Source organism: Henckelia pumila, chromosome 4, assembly GCF_033568475.1.
Source record: "Henckelia pumila isolate YLH828 chromosome 4, ASM3356847v2, whole genome shotgun sequence".
NCBI classification, from domain to species: Eukaryota; Viridiplantae; Streptophyta; class Magnoliopsida; order Lamiales; family Gesneriaceae; genus Henckelia; species Henckelia pumila.
The window spans coordinates 196,555,143-196,575,897 of record NC_133123.1 but is presented as its reverse complement, the minus strand read 5'-3'; the positions used below and the strand labels follow the sequence as shown (position 1 = coordinate 196,575,897).

Genomic DNA, 20,755 nt, shown 5'->3' with positions numbered 1-20,755 from the left:
CAAGACAACACGCCGCGTTTACAAAGCTCTTTAGTGTATGATTATGTCAGGGAATGTCTGCGGATGAGACAAGCTAACGATATTAATTCAAATTCAAAAGAGCCATTGCCCTCCAAGTATAAATACTCACCTAGAGCATCAGAGATTGCATCCGAATCAATAAGAATTTTCGCATATACACTCCAGTTATCAGAGGTAAACTAAACTCTTTCAGTTTTCCCACTTAATCAAGAAAACCAGCAGAGAGCATCTTGAATCTTATCATCTGAGAGTCGAAGAACACTAGCAAGATCATCCAAGCATAGCAGATCAGTGAGGATCATATACTTCTAAGTGTTTTAATCCTGAGTGTTGTGTTAGTGATATATCAGTTGAGGTGCTGCAAACCTCGTTGTAACAAGTAGAGATCGTGAACAGTAGTGACCCTATCTCGGATCACCTACTAATCAAAGACTTAGGCATGCAATTAAACAATAAGTAATCACAATCAGAGTAAATGCGGAAACTTAAATAAATTAATACCATTAAGATTGAACTTAATGGCTAATACTGCAATCCTGCCTTTGGTCACCACCTAAACTCCAAATCCTCAGGAGAACTATCTGCAACTGCCCCCATCGAATGAGTTGTCCATACAAAACAAAATAGCTGGACGTGAGCATAAAATGCTCAGTACGCTAGTACGTGTAGACATACAAATATGATGCATGCAACGTAATGAACGGGTATCATATCTGGGTAACAAATCATAAATCCACTCAGACTGGCGCCTAAGATGTGAGCTGTATTTTTGGAGAATCAAACCACTGGATGCAACCACTCACTCCTAACTGGACGTGGACCAAACAAAAGTCCCCTAGATCACTTGAGTTTGCTCGACCGGTCGACCACTGTGACTCTCAGTGTCAAAACGTCCTAACAAGGGCTGAGCACCTTATAACACTGTCTTATCTTGAAGGAGATTCAAGCTCAATATTAATGCACATGCAGCAAAATATCTTAAAACAGTAACATACATCATGTCAAATAATATCCAACACATAAGCATGCAACTCGTTGGCTATCTCAGTCAGTACTTACGTACCTTTCTAAGACAGTTCCTAAAGGCACCCATCTAGGTTCCAAGCCTACCATGGAGCACTACAATTCATAATAACCATGCATCATCTAACATGCTCTAAAAGCATTAATTAAACTATAGCATACTCTCTATTTTCTACAAGGATCTAGAGTTATACCTTCGTCCGTCGTCAGCCCGCTGATGTCGAATGCACCAGAGCTTGGGCACAGCTCTGCTACGACCTCTGGACACCTCGTCAAAGCTCCGTTGCTTGGATACTATTACAGACATTGTCCGTTATTAATAAAAATATAACTACCTACTCCAACTCTTTATAAAAGAGTCTCAAATCCCTTAAAATCGAGCCATTATGGGACATGAGAGAATTTTGGACGATTAGGAATTGAGAAATCTTGACCTTATTTATAGAGCATGATCGGAAGCTCCAATCTCCTGATCGGAAGCTCCGATCCCTGCATGCATGCCACGTTCGGAATGGCCACGATCCAAAGCTCTAATCTACACTTCGGACGTTTCGATCTCTTGCATGCAGCCACGTGCAGGACACCACGATCGGAAGCTCCGATCTCTCTTCGAACGTTCCGATCGTCACGTTTCTTCCAAACTGCTTCGTTGGTTCCAATCCCTTCGGAACCTCCGAACCCACTAGGCTATGTAGTTCGGATCTTCCGAACTACTCAAGCCCATTTAAGCCCAATAACCATTTTTCGGGCGTTTTGGATCCGATTCCTTGGTCCGATTGATCATAAAATCCCTTAATTATGATTTATTTAGTCTAAACATGATTAGAAAATTAATCTTGTAAAATGAGACTGGGTTATTACATTCTCTCTCACTTAAGATATTTTCGTCCTCAAAATAAATAATAAGTACTGTTATGAACTTGTAATAGTATTCATTCTATTATATCTGAACATTTTACAAGATACAGAACTGATACCAAGAGTAAAATCAACATTTCACCGGATACACTTCTCGCATATGGCTCTACATATGTTGAATATGTATCCAACGGTATCAGTATTATATTGGACTAACTCAGTTCCTTCTACTTGTCACTTCCCCACTTCTTTCTAGAACAGTGGAATATGACATATTTTCCCATACAATGCCTCGTATGGTGACATGCCAATACTGTAATGATAACTATTGATGTACGTGAATTCGATCATTGGCAACTGATCTTGCCATGCTGAATCAAAGTTCATAACGCAAAATTGCATCATATCATTTAAAAGTACAGATAGTGCAATCTGAATGCCCATCAATTTCTATGTGGTATCTGTAATCAACTCAGTATAGTACTTAAAGCACACTGAAATCTTCCCCATAATTCGAAAATAAATCTGAGGTCTCAGACACTGACTATACTTTCAGGAATTCAATGAAAATACGTGATCCCATGAGTGTACTAGATAACCATATTGTCTATGGTATAATCTTGATTATACAGAAAGCAGTACACTGACTTGGTGAGTCGATCTACTACAACCCAGATAGCATCACAATTCCTCGAATATACAGGCAAATGGGTCAAAGAATCCGATTATACGACTTATTAGAGACCTAATAACACATCAGTGCAAGTATCTCTCTCATGCATTCATTCCTTCCAGATACCTCTAACAATTACACCTCCCTCAAGATTGTATTTTTAACGCACCACCGGATTTTGCACCCGGCTTACATTAGCCCCATAAATTACCCGCAAACTTAACTACAACTTTGATAGGATTCGGATTTCAATCCCCTCGTATATAGCCCGGATGGAGCATCAACCCCATTTCGTCCGCATACTTAGCCTTGGGCTAGGTAATTAGGATTTCAATCTCTGGTTCATGGCCCGGATAAAGTTGTTTTTTTTATCTTTTTTCAAGAATAAAGATTTTTATAATTTGTTTTTTTTCAAAATGATTTTTTTTTAAAAAAGGTGTGCATACGAGATCATAAGTGCAATATTAGAGTATCACCAAACTTCACAAGATACAAATGAGATCACTAAAACCTAGTGTCGTGAAATGGTCAAGCCATCAAAAACTTTATCAATTTTCCGCTACAATTCACTGGTTTAACAATAATGCAAAAAAATATTCACGGTTCAATCTAAGATTTCTCATGTCAATTCAAAGGAAAGCATTTTTAACAAAATTCAATTTTCCTACTCCACAATCATCATCGGCTCCCATTCATTATCCTAACTCGACACAAAGAAAATAAAATAATTGAACTTAAACCCCAAGATGCAAACCAATTCACAAACATACGAACATGCCAAAAAAAAAATGCAATGAAATATAAACTAACTTCCCCCCCCCCCCAACCCATACTTATTCAATGTATTGCCCCCAATGATGCAAACACAGAAGGACACAAAATGCAAGAACAAGAAAAGAAAAATAACACTCCCCTGGTTTATCTTCGTCATCCTTCTCCTGCTGTGAAACACCAACATCAACTTCTCTTCGCGGGGCAACCTACTGAACATGGAAAGCGACGGGTAAGGCGGTGGATTAGCAAAAGATAAAAAATAAAAATAAAAATAAAAATAAAAATAACAATAAACACTGGGTTACATCCCAGTCAGCGCTAGATTTATAGTCGATAGCTTGACTGTGCTTCTTGATTAAGCTCAAGGTGGATCATCCACATTCGTGGAATTATGCCCTTCAATGCTTTCTATTCCTGCAAATCCTTCAGTGGACATATCATAAACGGCGTTGACCTGCATATACTGAATCACCCCTTCATCAGCAATATTAACCGCAAAGCAAGTTTTCACAATTGGGTTATCTTTGAGCGGCTGATGCATAGTAAAATTAACCTGCTCATCATTCAATATTAAAATCAACTCTCCTTTTTCTACATTTATTAACGCCCTACTTGTAGCAAAAAACGGACGCCCTAAAATCATAGAAACCTCACAATCCTCATCCATTTCAAGAATAACAAAATCAACTAGAAAAATAATCTTATCGATCTTGACTAAGACATTTTCCACTATCCATCTAGGGTATTTGATTGATCTGTCTGCAAATTTAAGAGAGATAGAGGCTGGTTCAAGAGCTCCTACACCTAACTTCTTAGAAAGTGCATATGACATTAAATTGATACTTGCCCCTAAATCACACAGCACATTATCAAATGAAAAATGACCTATTTTAAAAGGTATAGAGAAATTCCCTGGGTCTTTAACTTTTGGTGGGAGCTTATTTTGAAGCACAGAGCATTCTTTATTCAAGGTCACTTGCGCTAAATCATTCAACTTCCTTTTGTTCTTCAAAATATCTTTCAAGAATCTAGCATATATCAGCATCTGAGCTAAGACATCTGAAAAAGGAATGTTAATATGAAATTTCTTGAAAATTTCAAGAAACTTTTTAAACTGATAATAAAATTGTAACTTCTTAGCTCTTTGCGGAAAAGGAAGAGTAGACATATCGACATTAGCATTAATATTAGAACTCGAAGACTTACCTCTCTTACCTGCAGGCAACGAATTTGCAGAGCCACGATTTTCTGCCTTTGTCTCGTCTCCTCCGGCCCTCTTCTAAGGTTCCTCCTTTTGCAATATTATCACGACCATGATAGCATTGACATCCTTAGGATTCTTCTCAGTGTTGCTCGGTAATGATCCAGGAGGACGAGTCGATAGCTGGGCCGCCAATTGGACAATCTGAGTTTCCAACTTATGCAACATATCCTCTTGATTCTGCAGTTTTGTTTCCGTTCCAGCAACATACTTCATCATAATCTCTTCAAAACTTGGCTTATTCACCTCTTTCTTGGGTTGACTTTGCCAGCCCGAATTATAGGAGTTATTGTAATAGTTATAAGGCTGCCTTCCTTGATTCTCCACAAAATTTTCCGTCTCACTGTAAAACTTTAGTTGTTCCTCACCAACCATCCCTGTACTTGATTAACATACGCTGACTGCAGTTGTAACATCTGATGACTAACGCTTCAATTTTTGCAGTCAATGACGTTAAAGCATCAATCTCTAGAAACTCTTCTTTTTTCTCCTTTTTCAGATCCGTCCACCCAATGTTACTCTCAGTCATGTTACCAATTATTTCCCACGCATCAGCTGGAGTTTTTCTGAATAAGCTTCCATTGGTGGCTGCGTCCAGTATAGATTGCACTGATGGGTTAACTCCATTGTAGAACGTCTGAGTATGTTGTCTCTGGGTGAGATTATGCTGAGGACACATCCTCAACATCTTCTTAAATCTGGTCCATGCTGAATTAAGTGACTCTCAATCTTTTTTGTCTAAATGCTATAATATCTGAGAATAAATGAGCCATCATGGTTGGAGGAAAGTACTTGTGCAAAAAGACTTGAACAAGCTCAGCCCATATCGTGATGGATCCAGCATGAAGCTCTGTAAGTCACTCAGTCGCGTCCCCTTGCAAAGAGAATGGGAATAACCGCAGTCTCACTGCATCAGCTGTCACCCCCATTGAATTTAAAACTATCACAGATATGAAAAAATTTCTCTAGATGAGCCTAAGGGTCTTCCACAGAAGCGCCTCCAAACCGATCTTGAAGTTGGATCATCTGAATAATAGCAGGCTTCAGCTCAAAGTTGTTCGCCTCAACAGCAGTGCGAACAATGCTGGATCCATATCCTTCAATTGGCGGCCGAATGAGTTCCAGAACTGTGTGATTTTCATTGTTTTTTGCCATCTCTGGTTCAGATTTCCTATCACTTTTACGCTCTTCTTCCGAATCTGATTCAAGCACCATATTTATCTTCTTCTTAGCTTTCCGTATGCTACTGAGTGAGCGCTCGATTTTCAAATCAAGCGGCACGAGATCTTTGTAGAGTCGAGTGCGGTGCATACAAGAAGAGTTAGTACCTAAAAATCAGAAACAAAGAGAAAGGTTCATAAATAAAGTTAACAAGAAATAAAAATCTAGCCTCAAGCAAATAATCTATCCTAATATTAACTAAACAGACCCCGGCAACGATGCCAAAAACTTGACCGAATTTTTTGGTTATAACTAGCAAGTGCACTAGGTCAAGTAATAGTAAATAGATGACGATTCCAAGTATCTATCCCATAGAGACTGTAGTTAATGCTCAAGATTCAATTATTTTACTTAATCTAGACAAAATAGTGAAAAGGTATTGTGAATTGAATAAAACTAAGAATTAAAATAATAAATAACTATGGAACTACTAACAACTAGAGCTGGAATTATAAATTCAATTAAAATAGGCAACCAAGACACACGAAGGTATCGATCTAATTTATGCATACACGTGGCACAGACTAAAAATTATGTTTATTTCAATCACGGTGAATTTTTCTATCTTATTCAACAATATATTTCTAGAATTGCTAAACCTATTCAAGTTGTATGAATTAATTATTTCTAATTAATTCTAATCAAACTCAAACGCATTCAATATTTATGAAAATTCAGTTTTCACATAAAACCGCAAACTGAAATCGATTACTATTTCTAGTCGATTTTACCATATGTTGATTGATATCTTTGAAGCTATATTTAATCAATCTTCTTTCGATTCGTGATTAATCAACACACATGTGACTAGGTGATCAGGCTATTCACAAGAATATTAAACTAACACCAATCAATAACTGAAAATATCCAAAATATAATCAAACATGTAATCACGTCTCAAACATAAATTAGTTTCGACTAAATCTTGTAGTTTGGGTGAATAAAAACTACTCAGAAAACGAAAACATAATTCAAAACAACGTTTTAATCATTAAAATAAGAAGAAGAACGAAGAAACTAGGATGAAGTGTTCTTCACATCTTCGATCTCCAAAGCCCTAACCGCCGCCTTGAATTTCTGCCTGAAAGTCCCCCTTCTATAGTCTTAAGACTCTCTTTTATATGTCTTTTAAAGCCCATGAATTAAAGCCCGACAATCCAAGGATTTAATATTTCGAAAATCAGCTTTTTTATCTTCTCGCGATCGTGCTCGAGCACGAAAAGTGCCCGCTCGAGCGCGCATGTTTCTGCCCAGCACACATAAAGAGGGCAAGAAGTTGCTGCTCGAGCGCGAATGTTTCTGTCCCAACTCTTCACTTTTGTCATCATGCGCTCGAGCGATCAAAAGTACCCGCTCGAGAACGAGTTTTTCTTCCAAAATTTGAATTTTCTTCATTAAATCCTACAAATAAACCAGGGAAAATGGAATGAAGATAATATGCATGAATATGAATAAAATTAAACTTAATTAAGACTAACACAACATGAATTCATGCAAAATGGAATAAAAAACTAACACAAAATAATGCATGAAAACACTCCTATCATCATTCATAACAGGAGAATATCCAAATTCCGAACTAATACATTTCCAAAAATTTTCAATCAAATGAGAAATTCTAAGTACATTTCTCAGACTAAATTCTTAAGCATGCAAGCTTTCAGAACTGATTTAATTACCTCTTATTCATTAATAACTTAAATCAATACTGATTATTTTTTAATGACTGTACCAATCCAATATCGACTGCATAAACTATCTGCTTAGAATGATCACTAGTCGAGGAATACCCTTTCCAAGACTATTTTGACAGCAGAAAATCTTACTCTGTATCTCTAACGATGTCAGACGATAACTAATTTCCTTTTGACACTGCATCAAATTCCATTTCTTACAAAATAATTTCACATGTCGCGTAACTATACTCCTTCTGTGACTGTATAAAATGTCAAGACTGAGTTTTGTCTCTCCTGTAAGCCATCTCTGAAGCACGAAAGGCTTCCAGAATACATACTGACATAGGATCGCGCATCCTCAACGTCTAGACACATATCATCACAGTCCACAACACTCGGTATAACTCACCATCGTATCTTGATGAGATATGTCATCATTTGACAATAACTAAACAAGTTCAAGTCAGCATCTACTGGTCTAGTTAAAACCACCAAGTTACCAAGTTCCCTGATGAAACATGTCATTCTTGGAACTACTCGAAGTCAATCAACTCATTAGATCATTCTAGAATTTATCAATTGGAAACATGCATATCCTATATGTTTCAGAATGATCACCTGTAGAGGAATATCAATTCCAGACTTATTATGACAACATAAAATCTCAAATTATATCTATGACGTAGTCAGACAATACTTATTCCATATAAAATTTCTCAGCTGATATAATACCCCTGTGACTGTTGTAGAACCACTAGGCTAAGGTAGCCTCCCCCAAATACATCCTCCCCCTAAAACATGAAAGGTTTCCAGAGTAATGCTGGCATAGGGTCACGCTTCCTTTCCATCTAGATAATTCATATCATCCACATTACTTGGTATAATCCTGCCCTGATGAAAACCATCATCACTTGGCAACAACTTAGAAAAGTCCAAATGAAATTTGATAACAAATCAACCAAAAACTAGAATCAATTTCAACTCTGAATTCAATCTCAAAACCAAAATTAGTACAACTTATTACAGTCCCAAAACAGAACAACCAAATAAATAAACCCAAGTGTTGTACAATTCTTATTACAATTCCAAATCAATTTACATCGAAGGATGTACAATGATATTTTTACATCAAATGTCTAAAATCAAGATACAATAATTTAAATTCTTACAACTGAAATATTTTTTACAACAAATCTTAATATAGTATTTAAAACCCAAATACAACGGAAATCTTACAATCTGACTATATGCGGAACTATTTCATTCCGTATTCTGATCTTGAACGTGAAGTTTCCCATCTGCCACACGAAAGCATCGATACAAGAATTTCAGCAGACTTCTTCTTCGCAAGATCTAAAATATTTTATCCTACTAGATATTCCCAAAGCTGCATGATGCATTCCTTTGGCAGGATCTTCTGACGATCTCTCCAACTACTTGTGGAGAGTCTTCAGGGGTATCTATGGCTGACAGGGAATCTAGAAGATTATGTCTTCCCACTTTCCAATAGATCCCGAGAAATGCCTGAAGTTTAAATCTGGATCTTTTCTTCCAGCTCCATCCTGTTGGGATCCACATAAGGCAAAACTATGTTACCAATCTCGACAAATAAAATCTTGGAAAATCCTAAGTACCCTGCTATTCCAACTTATGTTACTGATATCGTCATTGTATCCAACTTTTAATCTACAAGGATAACCCAAATGTCAATACTATGTCCCAAAGAATCTTATTGCATGCTCTGATACCATAAATGTAGTGACCCTATCCTAGATCACCTACTAATCAGAGAGTTAGGCATGCAATTAAAAAATAAGTAATCACAATCAGAGTATATGCGGAAACTTGAATAACTTAATACCAGTAAGATTGAACTTAATGGCTAATCATGCAATCCTGCCTTTGGTCAACACCTAAACTCCAAATCCTCAGGATAACTATTTGTAACTGCCCCATCGAATGGGGTGTCCATACAACAGAAAACTGGACGTGAGCATAAAACTCTCAATACGCTAGTATGGGTAGACATACAAATATGATGCATGCAATGTAATGAACGGGTATCATATCTGGGTAACGAATCAGAAATCCACTCAGACTGGCACCTAGGATGTGAGCTGTAATCTCGGGGAATCAAACCACTGGATGCAACGACTCACTCCTAACTAGATGTGGACCAAAAAAATGTCCCCTAGATCACTAGAGTCCACTCGACCAGTCGGCCACTGTGACTCTCAGTGTCAAAACATCCTGACAAGGGCTGAGCACCCTATAACACTGGCTTATCTCGAAGGATATTCAAATATGAATGCACATGCAGCATAATATCTTAAAGCAGTAACATGCATCATGTCAAATAATATGCAACACATAAGCATGCAACCTGCTGGAAATATCAGTCAGTACTTACGTACATTTCTAAGGCAGTTCCTAGAAGAATCCATCTAGGTTCCAAGCCTACCATGCAGCACTACAATTCATAATAACCATGCATCATCTAACATGTTTTAAAAGCCTTAATTAAATTATAGCATACTCCCTATTTACTATAAGTAGCTAGAGCTATACCTTTGTCCGTCGTCAGCCCGCTGATGTCAAATGCCCCAGAGCTTGGGCACAGCTCCGCTACGATCTCTGGACACCTCTCCAAAGCTCTGCTGCTTGGATACTATTACGAACACTGTTTGTTATTAATAAAAATATATTTACCTACTCCAACTCTTTATAAAAGAGTCCCAAAGCCCTTAAAATCGAGCCATTATAGGAGAGGATATGATTTTGAACGATTTGAAAATGAGAAATCTTGCCCCTATTTATAGAGCACAATCGGAAGATCCGATCCCTGCATGCATGCCATGTTTGGAACGGCAACGATCTGCATGCATGCCACATTTTGAACGGCCACGATCGGAAGCTCCAATCTACACTTCGGACGTTCTGATCTCTTGCATGCAGCTACGTGTTCAAGTATCATTTCCACGTGCAGGACACCACGATCGGAAGCTCCGATCTCTCTTTGAACGTTCCAATCGTCGCGTTGCTTCCGAACTGCTATGTAGTTCGGACCTTCCGAACTACCCGAGCCCAATTAAGCCCATTAACTATTTTTTGGGCGTTTTGGATCCGATTTATTGGTCTGATTGATCATAAAATCCCTTAATCATGATTTATTTAGTCTAAAATGATTAGCAATTTAATCTTATAAAATGGGACTGGGTTACTACATAAACTGTGTTCTTGAGTGTTTCTAGGAGTTCTAGGATAGGCGATAGTGTAAGTCCTAGTCTTGGAGTGGGTTGTTACAATTCGATTGTAATAGTCAAAGTCTTCCAGAGTGAATCCTTTCGATGTGGATGAAGGGGTGATGTAGGAGTCTTTAAAATCTCCGAACATCCATAAACAAACATCAGTGTTCTTACTTTCAGTTTATCACACTCACGCACTCACTACATCTGACAGTCCATCAATTCATTAGTTCAATCTGTTAGTTTGCAATATTCCATACAAAAAACTTGTTTGCAAATTAACATCGACACGCGAGAAGGAAAAGATTCAGTTGACCAACCTCAACTGAATCAAAACTAAGTATTTCGGAGATAAATTGCCACTGTGATATCAAACGATAAGTTTCCTTAGCAGTTTCACTTCTCCAGGACCGATTCTTTCTAGTAAACCGATCCCAACAATTCAAGTAAGTTGATGAATTTGAAAGTCCATAAAAACTCATGTGAGACCGTCTAACGGATTAGCTTTAAGAGATGAATTCCCGATCTGATCCAATCCGAACCCAACCCAAACTGATTTATGAAAAATATTATTTTTTATGTCTAAAGTATTGTTTTTCAAATCTAAATTTTTTTTAGGTATGTTATGAAGAAATATTGTATAATATATGATAATTTGAGTGAAAAATAGTCGACTCATGAAAAATATTACTTTTTATGTCTTAATTATTATTTTTCATAGCAAAAATATCATTTTTATTAGTTGTGTTATAAAGAAATATTATGTAATATATGGTAGCTTGAGTGAAAAATATTATGGACACCTCATGGGTTTATAACCTAACATTACCCTTGAGAAGCCGATGTCCGCAGTGGCCTACTCTAGACGATTTTCACTCATCTTTTAGTACTCAGTGCATTCATCCATACACCTTAATCCGGCCTATAATTTTTCCAATTATCGACATTGATCCGATGGTAGCCTTTTCTTAGGTCGTCCCACTTCCGCTACGCCGACTCTCAACGAGAGCACCAATGTTAGGTTATAAACCTGTAGTTGTTGGAACACGTTTTCAGATCAGTCAGATCTGATACCCGGAGCAGATGAAGTTTAAAATTTTTCTTTTTTGATATGGAACGATTCCATATCATGGGTATCAAATCCTTATGATTAAAATATGCAAGTAAAATAATAATAACAATTATAATTTTACCTCTTCAAGCTATGGCTTGATCTATGGACTCCAACAGATTAAATCTTCTCTTGTTGTAAATCCCAAGAACTGATGACTTGCTCGATCAACTCCTGAATTAGGTCCACGAATAGAAAACAGAAACCCTCTGATTGATTGCACTAAAAATCAATCAGATGTTTATCGAAGAGATTTACAGATTTGATCTGTCAATTCAGAATGTAATATTTCAGAAAAATCACAGACCGAATTCTCTCACAAAAGGGAGTAAGAATTTCGAAAATTCCTACTTGGAATAATATGTGTGATTTTTGAAAATTGCAAAGATGTTGTCATTTTTCGGAAATCCGTATGAATGATATATATAATTTCTGTACTGGATTAAATTATATGTCTAATAGAACACTAACTCCTTAGGGCCCATTAGTAATAATTTAAGCCTAACAAGACAAGCCTGTTATTATAGAAATTAATATAAAATTTATCATGACTCCGATTGATAAACTGATTTCACCAATATGCTCAGAAACCATTTCTGCACCTTTTAAAGTCAAGATAATTTTTATGAATCTGAATTTAGTGATTTCCAAAAATGTCCATCCCTATGTCATTTTAGGAAATTCCACTCCCTTTACTTAAAAAGTTCAACTTCTCTTTCGCTAAATTTAACTCTTTAAATTTAACTATCTCAACGGGGATTAGTAATCCATTACTTGTGTAACCCTCAATGGTTCAGGGATACAGTTAGCCGTGGGCTCACAACTCCTTGTGACTCGGAACAACAATTTTCGACTTACCCATCGAATCATGGTAAGAGCGCCTAGCAACATCGCCCCATGATTTCCTAGGTATCACTGATAGTGCCTGCAAGAACCAGTAGGTTTTGGTTAGCGTACAGTACGGTCCCTTCATCCAAATATCCTGATCGAATCAACAACCATTGGTACATCGAGAGTCGTTCGAGATTCGATAACTATGCAATACATCTTGAAGATCAAATAGTGACATCGCATGTGCTACTAGGAAACCAAGTAACCTAAAGCACATCATGTACTTTGGCCAGAGATTTGTCATACTAATATCTCCTCAGATAGCATAGGATATCCAAACTCGCAAGCGTGTGGTGAATCCTTGACAACAAAGCATTGACTCCTATATGTGTCGTAACTGTACCCAATCTCGACACCTAATGACCCTCATAGAGTCGGTAAACGAGTCAAAGTACAGTACTAACATATAGAGTCTCCATGATGTTTCAAGTAGTAAGGACTAATGGTGTACAACCAAAACCACGGACTTATCCACTCAATTAATGATAACCACTTGGAAAGTCCGAATAGGGTAGTTCGATCATCCATCATATGAATATCCATTTGCATGCTTCGAACATCTCTATGTTCTTTACCAATGAAACGTGGTACTAGGCATTGCAAATGCTAGTCTCAATCTCGAGTGATCCTTGTCCTTATTAGCAGACGGCTCAATTGACTAAGAACTGTTTAGAATATACAGTGATTATAAGATGTGTTTCATGATAGTCATTCAATTCTACTACCACATCTTACATGCACTCTAGTATATTCAAGGTTTTTATCTAAACATCTTATAGTACGTCACAACATAATAATATGATAAAAGATAAAGTAAATGCCAATATAAAAGTGTAAATTATATTAAACAAAGATTGTTTACACATAGAGTCACAAAAGCCCTTAGCCACAAGTTGGCTAACCGGGCACCCACTCTTTCAATCTCCCACTTGCCCTAAAGCCAACTAGTCATACTACGTAGTCCCATTGCTTCACGATGTTTGTCAAATAATGGTCCTGGCAAGGGCTTAGTAAGTGGATCAGCGATATTGTCTGCAGAGGCCACTCTCTCGACAGTGATCTCTCCTCTTTCCACGATCTCCCGGATGATGTGGTATTTCCTCAGTATGTGTTTGGATCTTTGATGAGACATTGGTTCCTTTTCCTGAGCAACGGCACCAGTGTTGTCACAGTACACTGGGACTGGACCAACAGCTTCAGGAATGACCCCCAACTCTTGGACGAAATTCCTCATCCAAACGGCCTCTTTAGCAGCAGCTGATGCTGCAATGTATTCTGCTTCAGTGGTGGAATCCGCTGTGGTGTCCTGCTTGGAACTTTTCCAAGAGACAGCACCGCCATTGAGCATGAATACAAATCCAGAGGTTGATTTCGAGTCATCCACGTTGCTTTGGAAGCTAGAGTCGGTATAGCCTTCCAATTTCAATTCTCTTCTCCCATAAACCATGAATACATTCTTAGTCCTTCTTAAGTACTTAAGAATATCCTTCACAGCTTTCCAATGCATTTGACCGGGATTGGCTTGGTATCTGCTCGTGACACTCAGAGCATAGGCCACATCCGGTCTGGTAGATATCATCCCATACATGATACTCCCTATGGCTGACGCATATGGTATGTGTGTCATTTTCTCTATCTCTTCGTCAGTATTGGGAGACATAGACTTGGATAGAGAAACTCTATGGCACATAGGTAGATGTCCTCTCTTGGACTCATCCATAGAAAACCTTTTCAATATGGTGTCGATGTAGGTTGCTTGAGTGAGTCCTATCATTCTCTTAAATCTATCTCTATAGATCTGTATTCCTAGAATATAGGATGCCTCACCTAAGTCCTTCATCGAGAATCTACCTGACAACCATATATTTGTTGACTGCAACATCCCTACATCATTCCCAATGAGTAGGATGTCAACAACATAAAGTACTAAGAATGTCACAGCATCCTTAACTACTTTCTTGTATACGCACGGTTCCTCTGGGTTCTTGATGAAACCAAAGTCCTTTATTGTTTCATCAAATTTTTGGTTCCAACTTCTTGATGCCTGTTTGAGACCATAAATTGATCTCTGAAGCTTGCATACCTTATGCTTGCTTCCCATGGATGTGAATCCCTTGGGCTGCATCATATAGATCTCTTCCTTAATGTTTCCATTAAGAAATGCAGTCTTCACATCCATTTGCTATATCTCATAGTCATACCAAGCTGCTATGGCAATAAGGATTCTTATGGATTTGAACATTGCGACTGGTGAAAAAGTTTCATCATAGTCAACACCTTGTCTTTGAGTATAACCTTTTGCGACCAATCGTGCCTTGTAGGTCAGTACCTTACCATCAGGCCCAAGTTTTCTCTTGTAGATCCATTTACACCCTATTGGAACAATTCCATCGGGAGGATCTACTAAAGACCAAACTTGGTTTGTATGCATCGAGTCTATGTCCGACTGCATAGCTTCAAGCCATAAGTTCGAATCTGCATCAGAAATTGCTTCCTTGAAGTTTCTTAGATCACATCCAATGTCGGGTTCACTTTGATCCCCTTCAAGAAGCAGACCATGTCGAATAGGAGGTCTAGAAGTCCTCTCGGATCTTCTAGGAAGAGGCGTGTCAATTATTGGTTCTAGAGGTGCGGAATCGTTATTTTGTATCTCGGGTTCTTCTCGTATTTCTTTGAGTTCCATCATCTTGCCTTTCTTATCAAGTAAGAATTCCTTCTCCATGAAGGTGGCATTCCTCGAAACAAACACTTTTGTTTCAGTAGGATGATAGAAATAATATCCGATTGAATTCTTCGGATATCCTAAAAAATAACATAAGGTGGATCGACTATCCAACTTATCTCCCACTATCTGCTTCACGTAAGCAGGACATCCCCAAATTATTAAGTACGAATACTTAGGAGCTTTGTCATTCCATAATTCATATGGAGTTTTGTTCACTGCTTTAGTGTGGACATTGTTTAACAATAATACCATCGTTTCAAGTGCATATCCCCAAAACGAAGGTGGGAGCTCAGTGAAGCTCATCATAGATCGAACCATGTCCAACAAAGTTCGATTGCGACGCTCCGAAACGCCATTTAGCTGAGGTGTCATAGGAGGAGTCCACTGAGAGAGAATCCCATTCTCTTTTAGATAGCCCAAAAACTCGGTACTTAAGTATTCTCCACCTCGATCTGATCGAAGTGCTTTAATACTCCTACCTAGTTTGTTTTCTACTCCAGCCTTGAATTCTTTGAACTTTTCAAATGATTCAGACTTATATTTCATCAAATATAAATACCCGTACATAGAATAATCATCAGTAAAGGTAATGAAGTAGGTGTGACCATATTTAGTACCAATACTAAATGGGCCGCAAACATTTGTATGGATCAAATCCAACAGATTTTGACTACGCTCAGGTTTTCCTTTGAAATGAGTTTTAGTCATTTTTCCTTTTAGGCAGGATTCACAAGTTGGTAGAGAGTTAATATCAGACATATCAAGCATGCCCTCTCCCACTAGCTTGTTCATCCTCCTTGAGGAAATATGACCTAGCCTAGCATGCCAAAGGTTTGCCGGGTTTTGACTATCATTTTTTCTTTTATTTGTTGTTGTCGGTTTATCAACATAATTAACTGGAACATCTTTTAATTTCAAGTTATATAGATCGTTTCAAGTTGTCCATTTCCAATCAAAACATTCATTCTTGTAAATATTGCAAATCTCATTCACAAAATTGAAAGAAGAACCATCTCTATCAAGCATAAAAATACTGTTTTTAATCATATCTGACACAAATAAAACATCTCTAAAAAATAGCTTAAAATTATTTTGCAAAATTAAACAAACGTTTTCCATAACTATGGCTTCAACTCTGGAACCATTTCCGAGCCTTAACTGGGTTTTACCCATCCTTAGACTACGACTTCTTGTCATCATCTGTAACCCATTGCAAATGTGAGAACCACATATGGTATCCAATACCCAAGAAGTGGTATTAAGTGAAACATTTATTTCAATATAAAATATATCCTTTGCAGTTCGTAACTGCTCGATATATTCTTTGCTGTTGCGCTTCCAGTAACTGGGTTTCTTGCAGTGATGGCAAACCTCTTTAGACTTGTCCAGCTTTGCATGTAACATTTGGCCTTGAGATCATGGTCCCACCATTTCTCTAGTTCGGCCAACCTTTCCGAAGTTACATCAGCCGGGGCTGTTTTCGGAGGAGCCTTTTCTAGCACGTAGAAAATCTTCTCCGAACTCAGGACAATCTTAACTTACGGAACCAATCCGTATAGTTTGCGCCAGTCATTTTATTTTGTTTGATAATAGAAACATGTGGATTGCGCGAATTCATCATAATGAAATACTGAAAAGAAACATACAATAATCGGTGATTGTTTAATTAATTTACTAAGACATAAAATAAGGCGAGATTAATTTTATGAATAACGATTTCACCACCCTCTAGTGAAAACGAGAAACTTGTTTCCTTAATGGGAACATGGAGTCCAATTGACAAATCATAGTCCCGAATAATATCAGCCAACCATAATTTTCAAAAGGTAGAGCCCAATTGCTTCCAAAGCAACCCCCATGTTTTTTACCTCGTGCCCAATAAGGGCCCAATAATATGACGTCGTTTATTGTGACATGTCAAGATGACCCATCAATATTAAGTTGTGATGGACGGTCGCCATGTGGATCCCCAATAATATGAGTCAATCCCATGGGAGTTCCACCCAACTTACAACGTGTGTCGATCCAATGTACAGCTTTCCGACGAACGGGCCCCCCAATAATATGAGCCCGACCATGCCTACGGGTAGCATCTCATACATTGATCGTTGATGGAAGGTAGGAACATTTAAACAATATTTAAATTTTCTTTTGTTAATCTTGATATCAATTTTAAACCATATTTAAAATGAGGGAATTTAATTTTGTAAATTGTCTCATCATTTAAAAATTTGTATGCTTGTGGGATTCATGCAATTTAGTCTAAACATGCATACAACAATAATATCAAATATTATATAAAGGATGATCGATGCCTAGATCTTATCGACCCGTGGTTGCCAATCATGAGTCTAAATCCAATCCTAGATGATATGCAAGTATGCAATGCAATTCTATTACATTGAGCTTCCAATTTACATTTCTTCGATCTTTATTGTCTGCTGGGCCCATCATTGTCTTCAAATCTTTATCTCCCACTAAGTCTAATAAATTTACAATAAATTTCGATGAAAAGTAGGGGATACATATTTAAGGGTGGAAACGGGCCATAAACAAGGCTCACTTTTATTACAAATGATAAATCAATTTGGGCTATAAACCAAGCCCATTAATAAAACCCAACAACAATAATAAAAACCAAATGTAAACAACCTAACATACACCTACAAAATAGGTCATGGAAATCGATCATCCTCTTATCCAATAATTAATTCAATAATTTAATCGTTTGATTTGAGAACAACCTGGCTTTGATACCACTGTTGGAACACGTTTTCAGATCAGTCAGATCTGATACCCGAAGCAGCGGAAGTTTAAAATTTTTCTTTTCTGATATGGAACGATTCCATATCATGGGTATCAAATCCTTACGATTAAAATATGCAAGTAAAATAATAATAACAATTATAATTTTACCTCTTCAAGCTATGGCTTGATCTATGGACTCCAACAGATTAAATCTGCTTTTGTTGTAAATCCCAGGAATTGATGACTTGCTCGATCAACTCCTGAATTAGGTCCACGAATAGAAAACAGAAACCCTCTGATTGATTGCACTAGAAATCAATCAGATGTTTATCGAAGAGATTTACAGATTTGATCTGTCAATTCAGAATATAATTTTTCAGAAAAATCACAGACCTAATTCTCTCACAAAAGGGAGTAAGAATTTCGAAAATTCATACTTGGAATAATATGTGTGATTTTCGAAAATTGCAAAGATGTTATCATTTTTCGAAAATCCCTATGTGTGATATATATAATTTCTGTACTGGATTAAATTATATGTCTAATATGACACTAACTCCTTAGGGCTCATTAGTCATAATTTAAGCCCAACAAGCCAAGCCTGTTATTATAGAAATTAATATAAAATTCATCATGACTCCGATTGATAAACTGATTTCACCAATGTGCTCAGAAACCATTTCTGCACCTTTAAAGTCAAGATAATTTTTCTGAATCCGAATTCAGTGATTTCCAAAAATGCCCAATCCTATGTCATTTTAGGAAATTCCACTCCCTTTACTTAAGAAATCCAACTTCTCTTTCGCTAAATTTAACTCTTTAAATTTAACTATCTCAACGAGGATTAGTAATCCATTACTTGTGTAACCCTCAATGGTTCAGGGATACAGCTAGCCATGGGCTCACAACTCCTTGTGACTCGGAACAACAATTTCCGACTTACGCACCGAATCATGGTAAGAGCGCCTAGCAACATCGCCCCATGATTCCCTAGGTATCACTGATAGTGCCTGCAAGAACCAGTAGGTTTTGGTTAGCGTACAGTACGGTCCCTTCATCCAAATATCCCGATCGAATCAACAACCATTGGTACATCGAGAGTCATTCGAGATTCGATAACTATGCAATACATCTTGAAGATCAAATAGTGACATCGCATGTGCTACTAGGAAACCAAGTAACCTAAAGCACATCATGTACTCTGGCCAGAGATTTGTCACACTAATATCTCCTCAGATCGCATAGGATATCCACACTCGCAAGCGTGTGGTGAATCCTTGACAAAAAAGCATTGACTCCTAGATGTGTCATAACTGTACCCAATCTCGACACCTAATGACCCTCATAGAGTCGGTAAATGAGTCAAAGTACAGTACTAACATATAGAGCCTCCATGATGTTTCAAGTAGTAAGGACTAATGGTGTACAACCAAAACCACGGACTTATCCACTCAATTAATGATAACCACTTGGAAAGTCCGAATAGGGTAAATCGATCATCCATCATATGAATATCCATTTGCATGCTTCGAACATCTCTATGTTCTTTACCAATGAAACGTGGTACTAGGCATCGCAAATGCTAGTCTCAATCTCGAGCGATCCTTATCCTTATTAGCGGATGGCTCAATTGACTAGGAACTGTTTAGAATATACAGTGATTATAAGATGTGTTTCATGATAGTCATTCAATTCTACTATCACATCTTACATGCACTCTAGTATATTCAAGATCTTAATCTAAACATCGTATAGTACGTCACAACATAATAATATGATAAAAGATAAAGTAAATGCCAATATAAAAGTTTAAATTACATTAAACAAAGATTGTTTACACATAGAGTCACAAAAGCCCTTAGCCACAAGTTGGCTAACCGGGCGGGCACCCACTCTTTCAGTAGTAGCCTGGCTACTAATTTTAAATAATCTATTTTCTAAAACATGATTAAGGAGTTCTCTAATGGATTAAATAAGCTTAAAATCGAATTTTGTACGTTCAAAATGGCTTGGGAGGGTTTTGTAATTCAAGGAGTTCGGAAGATCCGAACTGGACAAGACAAGATATCGAACCATCCGAACTCTTCGAAAGCAAGATTGGGAGTTCGGAAGCTCCGAAGAGATCGAACGATCCGAATGTAGTATTAGGGATGACAATGGGGCGGGTCTAAACCCGCCCCCGCATCAAACCCGTCCCGACGGAGTGGGTCTAGACCCATCAAAGCGGGTCCACAAGCGGGTCCGGGGCGGGTCTCGGGTTTGGCCAAACCCGCCCCGGACCCGCCCCGCCAAAGTATTATATATATAAATTTAAAATATTCATGTATATATATAAATATAAAATATATATGTAATATTAATAATATATAATTATATTATTATACTAAATAATTAATATTTTATCCATAATTTGAATGTGTAATATTATTGGATTGAAATGAATTTATTTTATTATGATATGTTTAGTATAAAAATAAATCATTATAATGTTTTTTAGCTAATAAATATTAATTAATTACAAGTTAATA

The 20,755-nt window shown here is 37.4% G+C and overlaps 1 protein-coding gene across 1 annotated transcript; it reads right to left on the bottom strand.

The window, feature by feature from the left end:
* Nucleotides 1-3,710: 3,710 nt before the first annotated feature.
* Nucleotides 3,711-4,517, bottom strand: LOC140862548 (uncharacterized). Its single transcript, XM_073265576.1, has one exon. It carries the CDS (start codon nucleotides 4,515-4,517, stop codon nucleotides 3,711-3,713), a length of 807 nt encoding a protein of 268 aa, XP_073121677.1.
* Between the last annotated feature and the right edge of the window lie 16,238 nt (nucleotides 4,518-20,755).

What these genes read in the sequence shown, in the direction of transcription:
- LOC140862548 (XM_073265576.1), bottom strand. Translation starts at nt 4,517, where the DNA reads ATGTCTACTCTTCCTTTTCCGCAAAGAGCTAAGAAGTTACAATTTTAT.